Source organism: Neophocaena asiaeorientalis, unplaced genomic scaffold (assembly GCF_003031525.2).
Source record: "Neophocaena asiaeorientalis asiaeorientalis breed wild unplaced genomic scaffold, Neophocaena_asiaeorientalis_V1.1 scaffold327, whole genome shotgun sequence".
In the NCBI taxonomy this organism is placed as follows: domain Eukaryota; kingdom Metazoa; phylum Chordata; class Mammalia; order Artiodactyla; family Phocoenidae; genus Neophocaena; species Neophocaena asiaeorientalis.
Genome location: NW_020174560.1, coordinates 8,031,350 through 8,055,018, shown reverse-complemented (window position 1 = coordinate 8,055,018; position 23,669 = coordinate 8,031,350). Strand labels below are relative to the sequence as shown.

Genomic DNA, 23,669 nt, shown 5'->3' with positions numbered 1-23,669 from the left:
CAAAAAATAGTAGCTATTACATCAGCATCACCTTCATTTTTTTTTTCCTTAATGGAGGTACCTATTCTTTTTAATGGTCGTATATTATTCCATTATATGGATGTATCATAATTTATTTAATCTGACCCTTACTGAAGGAAATTTGGGTTATTTGGCATTGTAAACAAAGATGCAAGGGACTTCCCTGGTGACGCAGTGGTTAAGACTCCGCGCTCCCAATGCAGGGAGCCCGGGTTGGATCCCTGGTCAGGGAACTAGATCCCACATGCGTGCTGCAACTGAGGAGCCCACCTGCCACAACTAAAGAGCCAGCAAGCCGCAAATATAGGAGCCCATGAGCCGCAACTAAGACCCAGTGCAACCAAATAAGTAAATAAATAATTTTTTTAAAAAAAAAAGGATCCAATAAATGCTGTGTGTGTGTGTCTGTGTGTGTGTATGTGTGTGTGTGTAGAATGAAGTTTTCAGATTTTTTTTTTTAAGATTGACATTATCCTACTATTATCTTTTACAATTTGAGGTGCTTTATTGACTTACATACTCCCACTTATCTCCTAGGTATCGCATCACGATTGGCAACAAAACCTGTGTGTTTGAGAAGGAAAATGACCCTTCGGTGATGCGCTCACCTTCTGCTGGGAAGTTAATCCAGTACATTGTGGAGGATGGAGGCCATGTGTTTGCTGGCCAGTGCTATGCTGAGATCGAGGTCAGGGTGGTGATTGGGCTTCCGGGCCATGGGAGGGAAGGTGGGACAAGAGTTGGCTGGAATTGACTAGGACTCAAGAGTAACAGAAAGGAAGTAGAAAATAGAAAGGGGAAGTGTCAGTAGCTGTCATTAATCCCTAAAGCTAGGTCCTAAGAGATTTTATTTTTCACTGTAGGTCATGAAGATGGTAATGACCTTAACAGCTGCAGAGTCTGGCTGTATCCATTATGTCAAGCGGCCTGGAGCAGCTCTTGACCCGGGCTGTGTAATAGCCAAAATGCAGCTGGACAACCCCAGCAAGGTCCAGCAGGTGAGTAGGAAGATACTTTTAATATTGCTCTCCAAGAGCTGATTACACAGTAACAGTAGTTTGGAAAAGCAAGTGATTTCAGTCCTTGGTTTTCCAGTTTTTCCTTAAGCTTTTTAGCCCGATCTTATGGCTTCTATGTGTGCCTTTGGTATTATGGAACTAGAATTTGTAAGAGTTATGATACTAAGATTCCATGATTTTCCTTATGATGTTTCCTCTGTTGACTTCTCTCCTTGTAGCTGGGTATGGTGAAGAGGAGTCTTGATTTTGCATGATGAATCTAAGTTGCAGTGGTGTGTTTGTACCCTGAATAGAAGGTAGTGGATGACTTGATCTCTCATTGGGATTGACAGGCTGAGCTTCACACAGGCAGTCTGCCACGGATCCAGAGCACAGCACTCAGAGGCGAGAAGCTCCATCGAGTATTCCACTATGTCCTGGATAATTTGGTCAACGTGATGAATGGATACTGCCTTCCAGATCCTTTCTTTAGCAGCAGGGTATGAATCACTTTTCTTGGGGAGGTGGTGTGGGGGAAGGCGTATACATAATAGGGTACCTGTTCTCTAAGATAGTTTAAAAGTCACGTAAGGATTTTTTTTTAAGAGGGAGAAAAAGAAAGCTGTTTGATCCGAAACTCTCCCACCATTAGCTGTGGGATTTGAAGTCTTTAAATCCTTGCTTCTTGTCTCTGTTATTGACTTTGCATGTAATTGGGATTTAAACCAGAGAATAAGGACAATGTTAGGTGCTTATATTGCAATTTCAAAGTAAGTACAGGCATACCTCAGAGATATTGTGGGTTTGGTTCCAGACCACCGCGATAAAGCATGTATTACAAGAAAGCAAGTCACATGAATTTTTTGGCTTCCCAGTGCATAGAGAAGTTACGCTTACACTATACTGTAGTCTATTAAGTGTGCAATAGCATTATGTCTAAAAAAATTTACATGCCTAAATTTAAAAATGCTCTGTTGCTAATAAATGCTAACCATCATCTGAGCCTTCATTGAGTTGTAATCTTTTTGCTGGTGGAGGGTTTGAAACAGTGCAAGAATTACCAAAATGTGACACAGAGACATGAAGTGAGCAAATGCTGTTGGAAAAATGGTGCTCAACACAGGGTTTTACAAATTGAAATTTGTAAAAAATGCAATATTTGCGAAGTGCAATAAAGCACGGTATGCCTGTACTATATGGTAGTGAATTCAGATATATTATTTTATTTGGGGGATTGTGTTGATTTTGTCTGGTTCCTATTTTATTATTTCCTTCTTCTCAGGTAAAAGACTGGGTTGAACGGTTGATGAAGACCCTCAGAGATCCCTCCTTGCCTCTCCTAGAACTGCAAGATATCATGACCAGTGTCTCTGGTCGTATCCCCCCCAATGTGGAGAAGTCGATCAAGAAGGAAATGGCTCAGTATGCTAGCAACATTACATCAGTCCTCTGTCAGTTTCCCAGCCAGCAGGTATTTATAGAGTAACACTGTCATTTTCTACTGGCTGCCCATGCTAGAGTTCATGTTGTAGGATTCCTTCCTGTTTGGATCCTCCTTACTGTCTGGATGTTGTGCTTTTGAAGTTTTAAGCATTGTGCCCTTTACAAAACTGCTTCATGATACAAGCCCAATAAGGTAAGTACTGTGTGTGAAATGTAAAGTATCTGTGGTTAAGAGGAAAGCGTATTGGCCATGTATCCCATAGAGTTTTGTTCTTGGGGCTGTGCCTTAATTAGAAGTATTTTTGTGAATTTAAAGTAGGCAGATATTTGTAGTTCTATCATCAGAGACTTCCTTGCTATCTCAGCAGCATACTTATTACCCTTTGCTTTCCTATTTATCATGAATGGGCCCCTAAACTATAGCAGGTAACTTGCAGCTACTCTCAACATGTGAAAGATAGAAACTGTCATGTTACAATTAAGAAGATTCCTAGTGTTGATGCTATGCAGGCTAATGCTTTGGGTCCCTTTACTATGCTGGGCTTCATTTTTTTCCCCTTTCTTATACTTTAGATTGCCAACATCCTAGATAGCCACGCAGCTACATTGAACCGGAAATCTGAACGGGAAGTCTTCTTCATGAACACTCAGAGCATTGTCCAGCTGGTGCAGAGGTAGTTACGTGGAACTCCAGATTCCCAGACCTGCGCATCCCCATACCTTCCTTTCTTCTAAGTAGTCACAAAGAGGTTTACTTCAGGTTTGACTCAGAGAAATCAGAAAGTACCTCTATCTTAGAAAATATGTTATATCTAATAAATATCTTAGAATCGTGAGCTAGCTCTCATACTCAGTGTTTCTGATGACTTTATTCTGCATCTTTCTGTCAATTATTAAGGCACAGCAATCTCATCGTTTTCTTTTTCCTTGCAATTTCCATGAAACTCCTAATTTTTCTTCTGGCATAGGGCCCCATTTGATATTTATTCTCCTTAGCTTATGGACTCAGCTGTTGGATTAAAGGAACCTTCACAGGACATTTTCAACTTTAAGATATTCATAAACTTTTCAGATACCCCTTAACCACTTCAAGGGTGTGGTGATCGTTTCAACTTAGCAATGGGGACTGAACCAGGGTGTTGGTAGGTAGGGCTATCAAGTGGTTTTTGGTTTTGCTTTGCACTCTTTTTCTTGATTCCTTTATAAGAAAAAAAAAAATCTTGTCTGTAGCCATATTTCTGTTAGACTTGAATTTAAATTTATCTGGTTAGTTGACTCTAGGCTGTCTCCTGTCCTGTCCTATATTAGAAGGAAAGCAGTTCAGTAGAAAGTCTAGTAAATCTGGGCTCTGGGTTTATTATGTAATAGTCTGTTATTTAACAGTGTTAGCCTGTCAGGATTTTCAGTGGGGACCTTTTTCTGTTTGCCCAGGTACCGCAGTGGTATCCGAGGCCACATGAAGGCTGTGGTGATGGACCTGCTGCGGCAGTACCTGCGAGTAGAGACGCAATTCCAGAATGGTGAGTTCCTTCCTGAGGACTCTGTATCTGGGAACATTTCTCTCGAGGACTGAGCAACAGCTGAGCCAGTCCATCCTGTCACTAACACTTGACATTAACAAACTCTTCCTCCTTTCACCAGTCCCTTAAAAATTAAACCTCTATATCTCACTAGCGCCAAAGAAAGAACAACAAAACACAGCTTGATGAGATTGTGAATCCAGTGTGCTTCTGGGAGAGGGCTGAGAAAATTTTTCTAGCAGAAGATTGGCATCTTCTTGACCTTGTACAGTGAGAGCTGGTTGAGTCACGACCAGGCTGAAATTGAGAAACCCTATCCAAAGAGCTTGCCTCTCAGCAGCTAATCCATGGATTGAACCACAGGCCTCTGAAAAAGCCTCAGATTTTCCAGTGCTTTTCAGTGTATCAGGTGGAATTTATCCCTGGCTTTCTCTGTAGAGCTTTACTAAATGATGTACAAAGTCTCTGACTAAAATACCCTGGCTAAGATTTTAAAGCAACATACTGCTGATACTGCTTTCTGCCACAAGATGGCAGTGAAACACCATAGAATTTGAAAGATTACCTGATATTTTCTTTTATCAGTCTTGCTCCCTTTTCCAGTCCTTAAAGGATGACTCTCCCACTCATGACAAGGAGAAATACTCAAGTAAGTATTGCAAACTAAATGCAGCAATGTGTGAAATAATAGATCACAACGAAGTTGGCTTTATCCCACTACTGCAAGCTTGATTAATATTTGAAAAACCGGTTAATGTCATTTATCATGTAATAGACTAAAACAGGAAAAAACATGGCCATCATCTTAAGATATGGATTATAAAAGTATCTGACAAAATTTAATATGCATTCATGATAAATTCTTAGCCAACTAAGAATGAAATGGAACTTTTTATCATGTAAAGTTCTCCTACAAAAAAATCTGTAGGATGCATCATACTTAGTGGTAAGATGTTGAAAGCATTCTCTTTAAGATTAGGAATAAGACAACGACACATACTATCATTACTGCTATTCAGCATCATACTGAATATCCCAGCCAGTGCAGTTAGACAAGAAAAAGAATGAAAAGGTATGAGGATTAGAAAGGAGTAAGGAAGTAAATCAGCCACTATTAGATATGGTATGAGGTCTACCTAGAAAGCCTCAAAAAATCCACATATTTATTATTAGAATTATTTAAAATCTAACAAAGTTGCTGGATACAAAAGTCAATATACAAAATTCAAGTTTCATAGTGGAACAATCATTTAGAAGAGCATTTTGGAAAAATATTCCATTTAAAATAGCAACACAAAATATGAAATTCTAAGGAATAAGTCTAACAAAAAATGTGCAACCTCTTTTGGAGAAAATTATAATCAGTAAAAATAATAAAGAAGATCTAAATAAATATCATGGCCTTAGGTTGGAATATATATTTGCAAAGTGTTGATTCTCCCTGAATTCATCTGTGGATTCATTGACATTCCGATAAAAATCTTACTAGTGTATTTTTGTGGAATTTGTCAAGCTAATTCTGTAATTTACATGAAAGGAAAGGTAACCAAGATTCTCCTAAAGAAATACACTGTGGAGGTATTTGTCCAGTTAAATATCAAGTTTTAATATAAAGCCATATTAATGAAGAGATTGTGATATTGGTGTAGGGGCAGATTAATAGAACAATGGAACACTGGTTCTATTAACCCAGAAGCAGATGCAAGCATATATGAAAACTTACTTTACCGCAGAGCAGGTATTGTAAATCATGAGGAAAGAATAGACTTTTCAATAAATGATGCTGGGACAAAGGATTATTCATTTGCCAAAAAAAAAAAAAATCCCTAACCTAGACGATACACACAAAAATCAATTCCAGATGAATTGAAAACTTAAACATGTACTAAAGAGGCAAAGCTACTAAATTTTTAGGAGAATATCCTTATGACCTCAGGGCAGAGAAGATATTGCCATATAAGACCAGTAAGTACAGGGATTTCCCTGGTGGTCCAGTGGCTAAGACTCCACACTTCCAATGCAGGGGGCCCAGGTTCCATCCCTGGTTAGGGAACTAGATCCGGAATGCTGCAACCAAGATCCTGCATGCTGGTAACGAAGATCCCACGTACCGCAACTAAGACCGAGTGCAGCCAAATAAATAAATAAATATATTTTTTAAATTACTGGTAACTTAAAAAAAAAAAAAAGACCAGCAATACAGACTATAAAGGAAAAGGATAAGTAATTTGACCTCACTTAAGAACTTTTTTTTTTGCTGTGTGTGGGCCTCTCACTGTTGGGGCCTCTCCTGTTGCGGAGCACAGGCTCCGGACGCGCAGGCTCAGCGGCCATGGCTCACGGGCCTAGCCGCTCCGCGGCATGTGGGATCTTCCCGGACCGGGGCATGAACCCGTATCCCCTGCATCGGCAGGCGGACTCTCAACCACTGCACCACCAGGGAAGCCCTCACTTAAGAAGTTTTGTTAGTGAAAAGATACCATAAAAAGACTGAAAATACAAGCCACAATGTGGAAGAAAATATTTACAAATCATGACGATTAAGAAAGGATTAGTATCTGTAATCTATAGAGCACTGCTTTGAATCAATAAGTAAAAGACAACCTAATAGAAAAATGGGCAAAAGATATAAAAAGATAATTCACCAAAGGAAGCATAAATAATCCACAAACTCATGAAAAGATGTCCAGTCTTATTACTAATTAGAGAAATGTGAACCAAAACCACAGTAAGATTGGCAAAAATTTGAATTTCACATCATCTTCCACCACTTCTGTAAGCAGAAATGCAAATTGGTACAACCACTTTGGAAAACAGTTTGTCAGTACCTAATGGAGTTGAACTTATTTATACTCTTCAACCTAGCAATTTCACTTTTAGATGATATACTCTAGAGAAACTTTTACACATGTTTATTAAGGACACATATACAGTACTGTTTGTGGCAGTGTTATTCACGAATAGCAAAAAAGACTGGAAACAACCCAAATATACACAAGTAGAATAGATAATTGAATTCTAGTATATTCCTGCAACGGGTTACTCTACAGCAGTGAAAACAGATGAACCGAGGTACACACATGAACAAAAGATGAATCTCAAAAACATAATGGTGAGGGAAAGAAACAAGTTACAGAATGATCCATACACAATGATTCCATTGTTATCAAGCTGAAAACAGGAAGAATGAAACTATGTATTCATTTGTGATAAATATAAAGAAGAGCAAAAGAATGATTAACCTAAAATTCAGCAGTTGATTTTGAGGAGGAGCACACTGGATCCTTCAGAGATACTAAAAATGTTCTGTTAAGATAGATGGTAGTTACTTGGGTGTTTATTTATTCTTTTGTATGTATACTTCACAATAAAAAGTTTTTAAAAGGAGGCACTTGGTATCATTGCTTTCTTTCTGCTTAATGTCTCCACTGCCTCTCCTTGGGTAAATATTCTTTTTATTTCCCCCAGTTCTAGTGATTTCTGTTACCAAGATATATTTCTGTTGTCACTTCAAAGCTAAGTTTTGGTCAGGAGAAATATGTATTTATATAGGACAACCAATTTGTAAACAGCTTCCATTTTGTTCTAAATGGGTCTTTTATGACATTGGCAGCTCTCTAAATATTGTAGTCCACTGTTTTCAAATATATTTAGTTTTATTTTGAAAAGAAATCTTATGTCAATCTCTAATATTTAAAATAGATAAAAGCAGAGTTGCCTTGGTTGATTGTATTCAGTATTTGAGGAATCCATGGTAATGCAGTTTGAATGCCACTGTTTTGGTTTGTAACCTAACCTGCAGGCTGAAGCAAGGTGATAATCCTTTACTATTTTCATAGAATTCTGACCCTTGAGACTATTCAAACACTAATTCTCCTTTGCTTGGAAATTTAATTCTGAGGTAAGCTGTTTTTAAAGAACTGAATATTACTTGTATCCCATGGTAGATATCACTACAGTATACCTGAAGCTTATGCTTCTGTTGCAAAACATAGCTCTGCTAGGCAGAACTAACCTGCCCCTGGTGGCCTTGTGAAAGGCCAATGAAAATATACATAACTGTACTCTCCCCACAGACCTTTTGACTTCATGCAAGGTTCTCCCTGATCTATGCCTTAGTTTGGATTTGGAATTCCTAGGCATTGCTTAGCTGCTTCATGGACTTCCGGGGAAAAATGTTGATTTCAGAGGTAGCAGCCATCCTTCTTGTGGACATCGATAAGTTTGGTGTTTTATTTTTGAGCTAAAACTGTTCCTCCTAGTTAGGGTGAAACAATTTCAGTGAGTCAGACATGGAACCAGAATCTCTAGCTGGGGTTTAATGGTATTGACGTTTCTTTTTAAGCAGCCAAACCCTCTCTTCTAAGGAAATCATTCCAGGAAGCTAAATAAGAGAGTTTAGAATCAGGGTAGGGGGTTGGGGTTATCCCCAGCTCCTCAGTAAGACGCACCCTTCCCTGATCTGTCAAAATTTTTTTTAATGAAAATAGGCCTTAGAGAGGTAGTGATTTGCCCAGGAGCATAGAGTAAATTGGTAGCAGAGCTAGGCTTTTAGCCCAGGTCTTATACCGGATTGCCTGACTCTAGCCTCGGGTTGCTTTTACTAAACAACACTGCCAATTCTATACAAATCCATCTAAGAAAATTCTTACGGTATTTCTTCTCACTTCTTATCAGTTTTCTAAGTAGAGACATTAGAAAACAAATAGCATGTAAACGTGAACATTCATACGTGGGTGAGGATCACTTCTTTTTGCTGCTTGCAGGTCACTATGACAAATGTGTGTTCGCCCTTCGGGAGGAGAACAAGAGTGACATGAACACTGTGCTGAACTACATCTTCTCTCACGCTCAAGTCACCAAGAAGAATCTTCTGGTCACAATGCTTATTGTGAGTACCATTTTTCAGAACCTGTAAAGATGGTTAATGATATGAAAAAGGCATTTCTCTTTGTGACGGCTGTGGTCAGAGGAGAAGCTCCTGTCTTTTGTGATTGTGGGATGAGTGGGGCTTGGGTTGTAGATTAACAATTTCTCCTGTCTTTGTCCTTGACCTGAAGGAACCTGCTCCAGTCAGAAAAGGACTGTTCTGCCAATTGTGCATATAATCTTACATGGAAACTCAAATCTCTTCGCTCTACTTAGAGATGCCCCATGCTTCCTTATTCCTCTTGTTACTAGTGACAGTAGCTTTAAATTTTAGTCTTATCTAGCCAGTGTTCTTTTCTGTTATAACGCTTGTTTGTTCCATGAATGCTCTCACATCCAAAACTGAATAACAAAAAACAACTGTTAGAAATGTAGTACTATTCCTCCCCCACCAAAGAAATTTAAATGTATTCCTCATCTTCTGTGGTCCCTTTCTGTTTTATTTACATGGACATCTAAGCTGGGATTATTGTATTGGTAGTAGATACATGCTTTTGTCCCTATACCCTAGTAATATGAGAATTAGTAGAAAGAGGGAAGGAGAGGTGAGACTAGTAAACGTGAATAGGACTGATGTACATGTGACCAGTGCGTAGAATTTATGTGGACTTAAGGATTTTTGAAGATGATTTGTAAGTTCTCTACTCCTTGGTTTTTCTGGTTGGGTTAATTCTAGGAATCGGAGAACAATAGGACTATTCTTAGAGCCCCTCTACCCCATGAGCAATGAATTGCCTTGCTGCTGCATGTTTGTGTTTTTTGGAGACTATAGTACCTTTTTGCTCCTGTGCTTTTCTTCCTTGTCCCTTTGTGGAATTGGCATTCTTTTTTTTTTTTTTTTTTTTTTTTTTTTTTTTTTTTTTTTTTGCGGTACATGGGCCTCTCACTGTTGTGGCCTCTTCCACTGTGGAGCACAGGCTCCGGACGTGCAGGCCCAGCGGCCATGGCTCACGGGCCCAGCCACTCTGCGGCATGTGGGATCCTCCTGGATCCGGGCACGAACCCGTGTCCCCTGCATCGGCAGGCAGACTCTCAACCACTGCGCCACCAGGGAAGCCCTGGAATTGGCATTCTTGGTACCTTAATTCCCTCATTTCTTCTTGGAGGAGAAAAAAACTATAAATCTTCACTGCTATTTTTTATTTCATGGCTCGGAATGAAGAGAAACTATCTACCTCACATCTCTGGTTAACAACAGCGCCACTCACTCAGTTATCTGCCTAGCTGGCTAACTCTCGAGGATGTAACATTTTTTAGAATAGCCACTTAAAAAAATATGTAACCACAGGGAGAGTTCATTACCTTTGCTACCCTAGAATGGCTAGATGGTGGGGAAACCAGAAAATGCATTTGAAAGGAAAAAACAATAATGGCGCAATGTAATATTTTAACTTCTCCAAGTGATAGGTTTCGGCAAAGAAGTGATATTATCTCTGGCAACCTGCTGGTTTTCTTTTTCTCAATCAGAAAAGGGAAGAAATCTGACTAATTAGATTTTTTTCCTTAAATTTTAATAAAAGGATTGCTAATTCTCATTTGGATAAAGCCAAGACTTTCTGGCAGAAAAAGGTAATGATGAGGGTATGGAAGAATCTGTCAGTTTGGACCTAAAATGGAGTAAAATTTGCCTTTTTAGGAAGGTAGTTATGGTGAGTTTTCATTTTATTATGATTACCTTTTTAAGGACTTAACAGTTTTTATGCACTAAAAATAGGCCAAAGTCCAGAATCCTTGGAGCTACAGAAGAGTAATGATCGTCTAAGACTGTCTCTGGGTTTCTTAAATTCTAATTTGTAAGATATAGGGGCTCGGCTTGCTCCTTTTGCGAAGTGATTGTAAGTAACGCTTGCCTTAAGAATCTCATTATTGGAACACGGAGCCATATTTCCTCTGAGAATTCTGGAGTAGCTTTGAGCTGGGGCTGTTCATTTCTCAAGTAATCACGCTGGTGTGATGGAGAGAGAAAATGGCAGCTGTTCGGAGCTCAGGCCTTCAATTTTCTTCAGAGTCCAGTCACTCAAGTGTGTAATTACACGGGGGTGCTGCAGGGGCGTTGGGCCCTGTCAGAGAACTGGTTTGAGGCTTTGCTTTCTGCTTTTGCCAGTCAGGACAGGCATACGCCAATGAGACTCTGACTTGCTGCTGTTCTTATTTTTCCCCACCTTGTCATCCCGATTACTTCTTACCTGCATGGATAGTACCCAAACTTTCTTTCCAACAGGCTGAGCTCTTTGGAGAAAAGAGCTGTTTGTTAATGTTTGGGTTTAGATGAATAGGACGGGGAGGGGTAGGGAGAGAGGGAAGGAGGGAGGAGGGAGAGGAAGGGGAGGGACGAGGGGCGGTAGAGAGAGGAGGAGGAAGGTTGAAGATGTGAACCAGAAAGATGGATTTGTCCTTTTCTTTATTTTGGCATTTCACATTTATCTTTAAAAAACAAAAGAAAACTTCATAAACATCTCTAGGCTTTTATATCATTAAATTGCATTTGAAATATCAGTTATTTTGCCCTCATCTCAGAGATTTGGAAATCAAGAAGTTAACTGCTATGCTTGAGCTGAGGGCCAGCTAGCAGTGACTTAGGGAGCAGGAACGAAGGCTGGAAAAGTGCTCCTTTCTGATCTGCCGCCTTTGGCAATGGTCAGGTCCTCCACCCCACATCTGCATTAATGGTGGTAGCTGGGAAAAGCCATTTTAGTTGTTTGGATTTCTCTTTCTGTAGGTCTTACTCTCTTTTATGGATAATAACTGGATATGGTAGCATTCGATTCCCCCAGCTGTGTTCTCTGCTGGTTCCCCTTTCTTTGCTTACCTTGGCTTCCTGATCAGTGTTATGTGCCCAGCATTCCGATCTCTGCTTTCTAGAAGTGGGACTGTTGATGGTGTGCTTTGCTGAACTAGATGATGATTTCTGGGGCTTTGGAACCTAGGGGGAGGGAATCAAGAAAATCAGGCTTCTGTGAATCAGTGTTGCAGGATGTGGGCTGCTCCGAGGAAGCCTTCCTCCCCTCTGGGTGTTAGCATAACTTGCCTACTGGTAACTTGCCTCATAGACTCTCTAGCAAATTTCTTCTAATCCTTTGCTGTATCTGGAGAGCAAAATATCAAGTAAAATGTTAAAGTCCTGTCAAGTTTTCTCTATTTGGAGGAACACTGTGCCACATTGAAAACAAAGTCAGTAAGTTTATTTTTTGAAAGTTCTTATTATCTCTTAATTTTATAGAAAAAAGCGTAGAACATTGTTTAAGTTTACTTAAGAGATATTTAAGGGACTCTTTAGCCAAATTGAGCAATTTTGTATCAATAAAAAGTATCAACATTCTCACAGCTGTCTAGATGGCAAAGTATGTATCCTGTAGCCACCTTGATTCTGAGTGGTCTTCCCCTCACTACTTCTATTTTATTTCTGGTGTGGTCCACACGAATGTAGTATAATCCATACTTCCTTAGGAGTAATGCCATGCCTGTGAGCCCCTGATTTGGTTCAGACAGGGAGCATTTAAAATGCCTATCAGGGGCTTCCCTGATGACGCAGTGGTTAAGAATCCGCCTGCCAGTCCAGGGGACATGGGTTCTAGCCCTGGTCTGGGAAGATCCTACATGCTGTGGAGCAACTAAGCCCGTGCACCACAAATACTGAGCTCGTGAGCCACAACTACTGAAGCCTGCATGCCTAGAGCCCATGCTCTGCAACAAAAGAGGCCACCGCGATGAAGCTGGCGCACCGCAACGAAGAGTAGTCCTGCTTGCCGCAACTAGAGCGCACAGCAGTGGAGACCTAGCACAGCCAAAAATAAATAAATAAAATAAATAAATTGCCTATCAGTCTCCTTCATTTTTCCTCCCAACATAACTGCAAATAATTTCGTTCAATGTGTAAATAATGGAGAAAAGTCCTAGTAAACCCAGGTTTACTGAATAAGGGTTATATTAACATTTCTTGTTTAATCTGTCCCACAACATCCTTGGAAGATCAGAAATTCTAGCTGTGACTGGAAGAAGCTTCCAGGCCATTTTTGATATTGGGATTGGTGCCTCGTCCAGCTGAACAGTAGTTAATGTCTTGAGAATATTACCCATTATGTCACATCTTTTCATTTTGAATTGCCTTCAACTCTTAGGATGCTAAGATCAAGTTGGCTATATTGGGCTCTCCTGGCTGTCAGCTACATAAGTTTGGCTACGGTTTTGACACTGAAGCCTGCTTGTTATATTTCTGCAAATCTGAACTATTCCTTGTGGTTAGCCACCATCTAGGTTAAGAATGAAAACAAGAAATAACTGTGTGGTACCAATCTTAACCATTATTGAATAATTTTCACTTTGGCTTGCAGATTTATGCAGGTAATCCCCAAATCAGGAGGTAGGCTCATTAAATGAACCTGCCTCTATACACTGAGGAAACATAGGCTGACACCATCACCATTTAATGTTACTGTTACAAAATGTTCACCAGAGTTAGATGATGATGTTGGGCTGTCCAGTTGCCCAAAGAACATCTGTCTCTAGACCAGAGGGCCGTAAACTTCCTCTTGGTTGCTTGTATCTTAGGGTGGGTGGTTCTGATGAATGGAACCGTCTTCCATCCCTGGTGGTTTCTTTCACAACTTGAACACTGTGTTCAGGTCAAGGACAGGAGAGGGTTGAGAAGGTTACACTACACACAGTTTTCTGTTGCACATCTTTTCCTAAGTACTAATGATGACAATAGAGAAAATAATATTTGAATGGGAAACTTCCAAGTCAGGATAATTTAATGAAAGTAGTGGTTTATTCATACTGTGTTTGATATTTCACATGCCAAAAAGGTCAGGTTTCTGTACTTTATCACAAGGAGTCCAGGAGGATTGTCAGTTGGTGATTGTGAACGAATCATTACTTCCCTATTATTTTTTCTAGTCTCCATAGTTCACTTTTCTTACAGAAAAGAAGCTTCTCTACCCGCTTTCTCACTCCCTCTCTCTCATAATGGAAAGATGAAATGAAAAAGTTTTTTTTTTTTAAGTAGTTGTGTGCATGTGTTTTAGTTAGAATGTGATCTGTAGTTAGGCAAGATGGCAACTCCATTTTTTAAAATTTATTTATTATTTATTTATTTTAATTTAATCTCAAAAGGTAAACCTGGGTTTCCTTTCAAGGGAAACCAGTCCATATCACATCTGATATAGGTTGGGTAGGTGGCTAGTGTTCTTATTTTGTTGTGTTGGCTTTTGCTGTTAATGTTGAGACTTTAGTCTGACTATTTGCAGAGCAGCTGAGTTCTATTACCCAGGACATCTCTTAGGTTTTTGAACCTCTCAGTGGGTCCACTCTGATGACTGAAGTAAGTACCTCAGAAAAGAGTATATTTTCTCTATTAGGAACATTAGGTAAAGAGGGATTTAGGTAGGATAAAGCTTATGGTTTCCCTACCCACTGTTATCTACCTATTCTTTCCTTCCGTCTTGTTACGGCCTTGTCGCTGGTGATTTGATTTGATTTTTTTTTTAATATATATCATCATCCCATTTCTTTTCTTTTTTTTAAACTATATTTATTTTTGGCTGCATTGGATCTTTGTTACTGCACGTGGGCTTTTCTCTAGTTGTGGCGAGCAGGGGCTACTCTTCGTTGTGGTGCGCGGCTGGTGACTTTTATTAAAATTCTGTTTTGCTCATAAGTTCTCGATAAAAGATGAGACTTGGTTGCATTTTCTCCCTCCTCTTTGCTTTTTCGCTGGGATGGGAGGAATAGGTCCTTCAGTCTGTGACTACGTGCTCAGGCGAGCCCTGGATTTATAATCACTTTATTCTTCCACTCAGATGAGTGAATCCCCTGCGTTAAACAGGTGAAAACAATACTTGCACTTCGTTAACTATAAACACCATCATGTGGTTTACAACTCTGGCGCACACCTCTGGTTGTGGATTGGGGAACCAGAAAGTGTTTCCTGCTTTAAAGTGTTTGAGAAGCCATCTTTCCAGCACACCAGTGTTGAGTACTCCAAAACTGTTTACCCTGTGATGTGGAAGGTGGTAGGGGGTTGTAGAAAAAGCGTTTGGGGAAATGTATATTTGCCCCCAGAGCCAAAAGCCCCACATTTCTATTTGTGCTGTGCTGGTAAAGGACTGTACGGAGTATCCCTGAGATGGGGAGGGTTGAAGATGAAATGGAGATTCTTCAAGAAAAAGGCTGATAATCCAGGAGGGAGAAAGATTAAAAGGCAGCCACAGGAAGCGTTTTGGGATCCGGTTGTCTTTCATGTCGGATCCAATAGTTGGGTGGGGGAGAATAAAAGTTCACTAAAATATAAAGGCAGTTGTTTCAAACTCCAAGTCGAGGGAACTATGTGATGTGATATTAAGAACTACTATTATGGATAACTCTGTAAATTTCAAAAAGGACATTTATAAAAGTGCATCTGCAGTTTTTTCAGCTTAGATGAGAATTACATGGATAATGGATGAATTTAGGGAATAAACTGATACTGCTCTGGAGAAGAAATATTTTTCCCAAAATATGAGAGTTTTTATTCTTAAAATTTTTTAATTTTTTGGAGACAAAGGACCCAAGTCTGAATTACACCATTGATTGTATAGTAGGAGCTTGGTTTTTCCCTCTAATCCATCTAAGGAATCACCATGTTTAGGTATCATGGAATGATTCGTGGTACAGCAAGAGGATAAATGATTTGGGGTATAGAATTGTCAGAATATGAGATGGTGTTTTTAGTTAACGTGTATTTATAAATGAATAATTTGTGCTTATGTTTCTGTTTTGCACCCTCCTGGGATGCTGAACATTTGGTTTGTGGAATGAAAGCCACCAGGAGTGTTTCCTTTTGCCTTATTCTGCCTTCTTTCCAAAAGTGGGAGAGGGAACAGGAAAGCTTTTAGTCCCTATATTATTTAAAACCTCTTAAAACTTTGAGACATCCTTTGTTATTTCTTAGCGAGAATCCCTTGACCCCTTTTAATGGTCTCTAATGATTTCTATTGTTTAAAGTCTGGTGTTATTTAGAATCTGAATGGCTGAGGGATTGGGCTTCTCCTTGTAGCAGCTTCCTCTGGGATCTCTCTCTTTTTTCTTTTTTTCTTTTTTGGCCCTGCGGCATGTGAGATCTTAGTTCCCTGACCAGGGATTGAACCCGCGCCCCCTGTATTAGAAGCGCGGAGTCTTAACCACTGGACCACCAGGGAAGTACCCCTCTGGGATCTCTTTACCACACTGTTTAGGATAAAAGTAACAGGACATTTGCATCTTAGTAATCTAGCTCTGTTTACTTTGTTTTTATTCCCTTTTCATATTTCAAAGTTCTCTCCACCTCAGTTCTTTTTAACATGGATATGTATGTTCTTTGTCACATTAACAATCAGGATCAGTTGTGTGGCCGGGACCCCACTCTCACTGACGAGCTGCTGAATATCCTCACGGAGCTAACTCAACTCAGTAAGACCACCAATGCTAAGGTGGCGCTCCGAGCACGCCAGGTAAGGACATGTGTTGGCTGTCCGGAGGGAGGAATGGTTTTCACAGACTGGGCAGTCCTAGATGCAATGAGCTCTTCCTCCAGCACCTTCCAAAGGTCATGCAATTTCCCATGTATGTCTCATTGCCCTCAGAACAAACATTCTCACGTGGTATATGTTTTTTAAAGAGAAAGGAAAAGATTAACGTTAAGTTTCTTTAAAACAGGAGCCCTCTAGAAGCTAACACAACATTGTAAAGCAACTATACTGCAATAAAAATTAATTAAAAAAATAGAAGCCCTCTCCCCATTATAAAATCCTGTTATTCCCTACCCTTCCTAGTAAACTAGGGTCACGTGGAGGAAAGGAAACTGAGGGAAAGCAATAGGTTTAATATTTCTTACTTTCCAAAGGGAGCTTAGAAGCAGGTGAAAACTTTTAAGTGTATAGGGAAAAATCAAGTGTGGAAAGCAAGAAGATAATGAAATGAATCTTAGGTGCTAGCAATCAGCACAACCCCAGAGCAGCCCAGTTTCACCCTGTAGTCTTCATTTCCATTCCAAAAGGTTTCAGCAGGGAAGCCAGGAGTTGGCACTCCCTTTGTGTTCCAGCGCATGGGCATCGACAAGGAAGCAGCATTTGAAGCTGTTCAGTGACCTTCTGCTTTCTCTACAATTGTATCCATGTCACTGAATTACTCAAAAGTTATTGAACCTCTCAGTGACCTGCTGAGGGTATTCAGGTCCTACCGTGTCCCTGTTTTTGTTTGTGACACTGCTTTCACTCTCTCTGCCCGTCACATGCATTGTTGTTACATCCTGACACCTCCTCCTTGGGACTGAGTACCTGGGGCTGTCAGAGCAGCTTTTCCTAGTCTTTCCCCTTCAGAGTTGCAAAAGGCTAGCTCTGCTGCACCAACCTTCCCCACAGCTGTTCCCTGCCAGACCTGATTCCCCATTAACAGCTAGTCATGCAGTCCCCAGGACTAGCAGCTCTGCAATGGTAAATCACATGCACTGATGGAACTTGATTGAAGCTGTTTTTTCTCCCTCCCCCCTCCCTCTGCCCCCATGGGAAATTGCTCACAAGCAAATCATGGTAAGAGTCAACTGAAAAAAAAAAAAGAAAAAAAAAAAGAGTCAACTGAGATGCAGTATTTGGTGGCCTTGGCTTTATGTTACAGGACCCAGAAGTTGTTTTACTTGGTCTCTGTTTTATCTTTGATGCCTGCACTTACAGATTTATATTTATTGCTTTTGTATCAGAGCTGCCTAATAGGAGCCTAGAATAATCACTCCCTCAGGAACTTACGCCTTTTATTTTGCTCTCACTCTAGGTTCTTATTGCCTCCCATTTGCCATCATATGAGCTTCGCCATAACCAAGTAGAGTCTATCTTCCTATCAGCTATTGACATGTACGGACATCAGTTTTGCATTGAGAACCTGCAGGTATACATTTTAGCCCTTTTCTGCCACTCTGCACTCTTGTCCCCTTTATTCCCAAGCATAGTTTAAGTAATCAGTCAATCAATTTTGATTTTCTGTGTAATGAAGTTTCATACCGTGAATTTCTAAAATGATTTATACTTATGTGTTTTTTCTTCATAAAATGCTGTTAGAATTGTGGCTTAGCTTAAAAATTGAATAGGCCTGCCTTGATAGAAGTCTCCTAATGAAGTCTTCACCTCTTGCGCTTTTATCTAGAAGGTATTCTAGGACAGAATGAAGTGGTAGCACTGGTTGATTTCTGATATTTGAATCAGATGTATAAATAGATAGTCGTTAGTCTTCTACAGGCAAAGCTACTTAAATAATCATTTAATTTTATTTTAATGCTTACTATTAAGCTTCATACAGAGCCAATTTTATTTATTTATTTATTATTATTTTTTGCGGTACGCAGGCCTCTCACTGCTATGGCCTCTCCCGCTGCAGAGCACAGGCTCCAGACGCGCAGGCTCAGCGGCCATGGCTCACTGGCCCAGCCGCTCCGCGGCATGTGGGATCCTCCCAGACCGGGGCACCCATGTCCCCTGCATCGGCAGGCGGACTCCCAACTACTGCGCCACCAGGGAAGCCCCAGAGCCAATTTTATAAAAGAATATTGGCTAATTTTACTGCTAATTCAAAGAACCTTGACTATTATTTTTAAAACAACACCATTTTGTCAGGAATGACTTTCTATTTTTCTACTTGGAAATAATGATAATATTATTATACCTAGCCAAGGGAATCTTCAGGGTTTCTATCAGATTTCGTTCTGGGGAAACTAAAGAGGGGGGAAGGATGTTTTTGCTTATTTGGTTCATAGTTGAAATAGAGGGTTCAAAAATCAAAAATCTATGGCTTACCATAGTGGAGTAGTGAGACAATATATTAGAAGTTAAGTATGGATATGTGTCAGAAAGGATAATAATAGCCATAAACACCTATATTAGCATATAATTAATGCACTGTTAATGCATTAGTCTAAGAATTTTACGTATATTAACTCTTCAACAGCCCTGTGAGGATAGGTATTCTTATTTTCCCCATTTTGTAGCTGAGGAAGCTGAGGCAGAGAGAAGGTAAGATCATACATGACCTTCATAGACAAAATTCTTAAGTTTCACTAAATGCTTCAAATGCTAAATATTGTCCATTGGAATTGTTCTCTTATGGATGTAATGGTTTAAGCTTGTCTTCGTACCTTCCAGAAACTCATCTTGTCCGAAACGTCAATTTTCGATGTCCTACCAAACTTCTTCTATCACAGCAACCAGGTCGTGAGGATGGCAGCTCTGGAGGTAGGTTCTCATAGTAACGTGACATGACCTTTTTCTCAGTTTCTGGCTGACTCCTTTTGTCCATTTGGCTATTGTTATCTGTCCTTTTTCTTTGGCCTTAACGTTGGTTCTCAAGAGTAGAGAACCTTCCTCTTTTCCTCTGAAACAAATGGTCTTGCTCAAGTGTGTTCAACTCAATCACCAGTTTCTGGGCTCCAATCACAGGAAAATAGCTGCTAGCATTTTTCAATTCTACTTACCAGGTATTTGAATTCTTCCATTTCATAATGATTAGGATTCCCTGTTAACACAATAAGTGAAAAAATATGTGGCTGATCAGAACAGTACCATTTTGTGATTTGGGCCAAATAAAATGGATTTTAGTTATATTCTGAATTGTCAAGCAGTTCTTATGAACTATTTCGGCATGAGAAGGAAAGTAATAACATTTAATGAACTGGGTTTTAGGTGCTTTATCTTTCTCATTTAATCCTACAATTACTTCATGAAGTAGAAGAAAGTGAGCCTCTGAGAGGTTAAGTGACTTGCCCAAATTCACATGGATAGTAAGTGGAAGAGTTTGCATTTGAACCCAGGTCAATCTGACTCATGACTTTTCTGTTTCCACTACAGCACACTACCTCATTAAGCACAAAAATTGCAGGCCCCAAATACTGCTGTAAAGTTGCCAAGTAGATGTTTTTTTTGAACATGAGGAAAAGGAGTGTCTTCAATGATTTTATGTGATATGATACCACTACAGCCCTTTGCGAGCTCTGTTGGGTTACTTTTTATTTGTATTCTGTGGGGAGACTGTAATGTATGCTACTCAGTAAATATCAAAATTTGAAAATATCTAAGTGTTCTACAGTGTTTTTATGCCATTTAATGCAAAGTCTCCTGACGTACCTCACATGCTGATGTGTCTCATTTTATGTGCATGGCAAATTAGCTGTGAAGTACGTGAGGCTGGACTGACGGGTTTTCCTGAGATGTGGCCTGTTGCTGTTTCTTTGAGTCAAGTTAGTGTATTTGAGAGATTATATGTCAACTTATGCCTTCCTGATTTTGCCTAGGGTTTGGGGGATATAAACACTGTAAAATCTATTTGGGCCAGTGGGAAAACAAAACAAAGATACAAGATAGTGAAAGAGTTAGACTGTACTTCAATTGTTTCTGTCTTCTGTCTTTACTCCTCAGGTAGCCCAGAATCAGCACCTCTCATTTTTCTCCCTGTTTGCTTTTATTTTAATTAATTAATTTATGGCTGTGTTGGGTCTTTGTTGCTGTGCGTGGGCGTTGAGTGGGGCTACTCTTCACTGTGGTGCGCGGGCTTCTTATTGTGGTGGCTTCTCTTGTTGCAGAGCACAGGCTTCAGTAGTTGTGGCTCATGGGCTCTATAGCGCAGGCTCAGTAGTTGTGGCGCACGGGCTTAGTTGCTCCACGGCATGTGGGATCTTTCCGGACCAGGGCTCGAGCCCATGTGTCCTGCATTGGCAGGCGGATTCTTAACCACTGCGCCACAGGGAAGTCCCTCTCCCTGTTTGCTTTTATCTTCTGTTGAAATCATCATGTGTAATGAATTAATAGTCATGGTTCTATATACTTTTGAGCTAACTGATCAAACGTTCTCTCGAGTTTAGGTCAGTGTGAAGGGTTTATAGCACACCTAGAGGTGTCCAGCAGAGGAAGGCTAGCTTTGTTTCCATTTATAGTCATGGGTATAGTTTTAAGACTCCAGCTTTATTAATTAAAGCAAGGTATGTATGTATGGGGCTTTGGGACTTGTCACCACAGACCACCTTCTTCTGCATCAGACACCTCTTTTCAAGACTGTCTTTTTCCTGGGCTAACCGTCTCTTAGTTTCTGTTTTTGAAGTGTATTTACTGAGGATTACTTTTTAACCAGGTGTATGTTCGAAGGGCTTATATTGCCTATGAACTTAACAGTGTACAACACCGCCAGCTTAAGGACAACACCTGCGTGGTGGAATTCCAGTTCATGCTGCCCACATCTCATCCAAACAGGTGAGTTTGAGCTGATGTGTGCACCTGAGCCAACCAGAGCTCTATCAGAGTTAAAGGGAGGGTGGGGGTGGATAATGTGTGTCTGACCATTCTGTATGGTTTTCTAAGCTAGAAATGTAGAGCAGAAAATGAACATGTTTAAACCATGAGAAGAAGAGCCTCTTGGTGTCCATTTCTTTTTTTATTTTTTTGATCTTTGATCTGGAGAGAGAAAGTATGGTCTAATTAAGATAGAAATTTAGGATTACTCCATTCATTCTCTTTTGTTAGAAATTTATTTATTTATTTATTTATGGCTGTGTTGGGTCTTCGTTGTGGTGCGCGGGCTTCTCATTGCAGTGGCTTCTCTTGCTCTGGAGCATGGGCTCTAGGTGCATGGGCTTCAGTAGTTGTGGCACACAGGCTCAGTAGTTGTGGCGCACGGGCTTAGTTGCTCCGCAGCATGTGGGATCTTTCCAGACTAGGGATTGAACCTGTGTCCCCTGCACTGGCAGGCGGATTCTTAACCACTGCACCACCAGGGAAGTCCCTTTGTTCTTTTTTTTTTTTTTTTTTGGACGCGGGCCTCTCACTGTTGTGGCCTTTCCCGTTGAGGAGCGCAGGCTTCGGACGCGCAGGCTTAGCGGCCATGGCTCACAGGCCCAGCCGCTCCACGGCATGTGAGATCCTCCCGGACCGGGGCACGAACCCGTGTCCCCTGCGTCAGCAGGCGGACTCTCAACCACTGCACCACCAGGGAAGCCCATAATCTCATTTATTTTTAAAGTATTCTGAGGCAGTGAAAACTTAGGAATTTCACCCACACATATGTTCATCTCCTCCCGTATTTTCATTCTTTTCAGTAATACCACAGGAAATACAAATAATCACAGCCAGTCTTAAGCTGCCCCCCTCCATTTCTGCTTTATGGGCTTTGGTTCTTCACTTTTTATTTCAAAGTACTATGTCTTTGGGGATCCTTAGTTATAGACAACAGAAATGGTTTTGTTCCAAATTGCCACTTCACCCAAAGCAATAGAAACTCTTCCTAGAGACAAAGAAGTGTGTGCTGAGACTTGCAGCCACTGGATGCCACTGTTGATCCAGGAGAGGTCGGCAGATGAGCAGCAGCATCTTCAGAAAAAGTACTTGTCTTCTTTGTCTGAGAAGGTCCTTTCACTTCTCTACCTCGAAAATACCTTATGGCTGGCAGAGAAAAGCATATATCCTTGATTTAGCAAGCATCTCTCGGTACATTTTTGCCTCCATGGATTTCAGAATCTCATTTTCTAGAAACGAATGGCTGTCCTTCAGCGAGCAGTGAGGTACTCATGGCACACATGGGCTCGGTGCTCAGGCTTCTTTCTTTTCCTGCGTTCCTTGAATAATTGTAGAGAACTACATGCTAAACTTAATGCTCTTTGTAATTCTCGGAACATTCTCCTTTTCTTCCTGCTTTCTACTACCTCATCCCTTTGGGCAGTGATTTGTAGTCAGGCCACAGAGCTGCTTGTGATTTCCTTCCTTCCCTCATTGCTCCCCTTGCCTTTCTGAATTGCTCTCCCTGTCCTACTTTTAAATTTGAGGATCTGTGTCCAATTTGGTGAGGGAAAGTCGATTGGAAAATGAGAGACATGCTTCTTAACTGCTTGTTAAGAAATCTTATTCACCTTTCCATCTCAAGGGTGGTTATTGGTTATTGCTGATATGGTTTCAAAACTTGTATACATGTCCCTCCCAACAACTGAGGTGTACACATTCCTCTGGATAAAGACCAGACCTGAACAGAGCAGTAACCCTGTCATCTTTCTAAAGTCTTCCTTGGTTGTATGTATACAGAATTATAAACTGCTGGATTATTATTAATGTAGATGTAAAGGTGAAGATAGGGAAAATAAAGGAGGAAAGAGAAAATAGTCTTTGTGGAAACCAGAAAACTAAAATTGCTTTAATGCTTTTTAGGTCTAAAATCCTTTTGTTAGTTTAGGAATAGAAGATGTATTATCAGATTTAATTACAGAATGCTATATTTAATTTTAGAGCATGGCTTATTCAGTTATTACAGATTTGCTACTTGAATTTAGTTTTGTAAGATTTTATATTTTCTTATAAATGTTTTTGTTACAATTTGGAGTTATGACCTTATCCTGACACCAGTTGGTGTACTGCAATTCAATTCTGACACTTACCACCTGGAATTAGATCAGATGCCACTAGTTAAGCGCTCAGTTCTTCACAAAACTACCTCTACTTCAGATGTGGCCACAAGTTGGGTTCCCAGGCCACCCACACTTCTGACCAACTGGCTACAAATTTGGGGGTTCCCATGACCCCTTCAGGTTCAATAATTCCCTAGAACAACTTAACAAAACTCAGCAAAACACTATACTTACGATCACAGTTTTTTTAATAAAAGATACTGATCAGGACCAGACAAGTGAAGAGATACATAGAGTAAGGTCTAGGGGGGTGGGGTGGGGCCTGAACACAGAATTCTTTCCCTGTGGAATCAGGGTACCTTGTTCTCCCAGCATATCAAT

At 40.3% G+C, this 23,669-nt stretch overlaps 1 protein-coding gene across 2 annotated transcripts in view; it reads left to right on the top strand.

Moving 5' to 3' along the window:
* ACACA (acetyl-CoA carboxylase alpha) overlaps positions 1-23,669 on the top strand; it is a 229,453-nt gene that overhangs the window by 84,860 nt on the left and 120,924 nt on the right. For both annotated transcript variants that reach the window (XM_024757632.1, XM_024757631.1), the window contains 11 exons: positions 559-709; positions 885-1,019; positions 1,373-1,519; positions 2,302-2,490; positions 3,036-3,136; positions 3,894-3,982; positions 8,749-8,873; positions 16,264-16,377; positions 17,693-17,806; positions 19,054-19,143; positions 21,032-21,150. In XM_024757632.1, the coding sequence (XP_024613400.1) occupies positions 559-709; positions 885-1,019; positions 1,373-1,519; positions 2,302-2,490; positions 3,036-3,136; positions 3,894-3,982; positions 8,749-8,873; positions 16,264-16,377; positions 17,693-17,806; positions 19,054-19,143; positions 21,032-21,150 (1,374 nt within the window). The remainder of the gene's footprint in view (positions 1-558; positions 710-884; positions 1,020-1,372; positions 1,520-2,301; positions 2,491-3,035; positions 3,137-3,893; positions 3,983-8,748; positions 8,874-16,263; positions 16,378-17,692; positions 17,807-19,053; positions 19,144-21,031; positions 21,151-23,669) is intronic.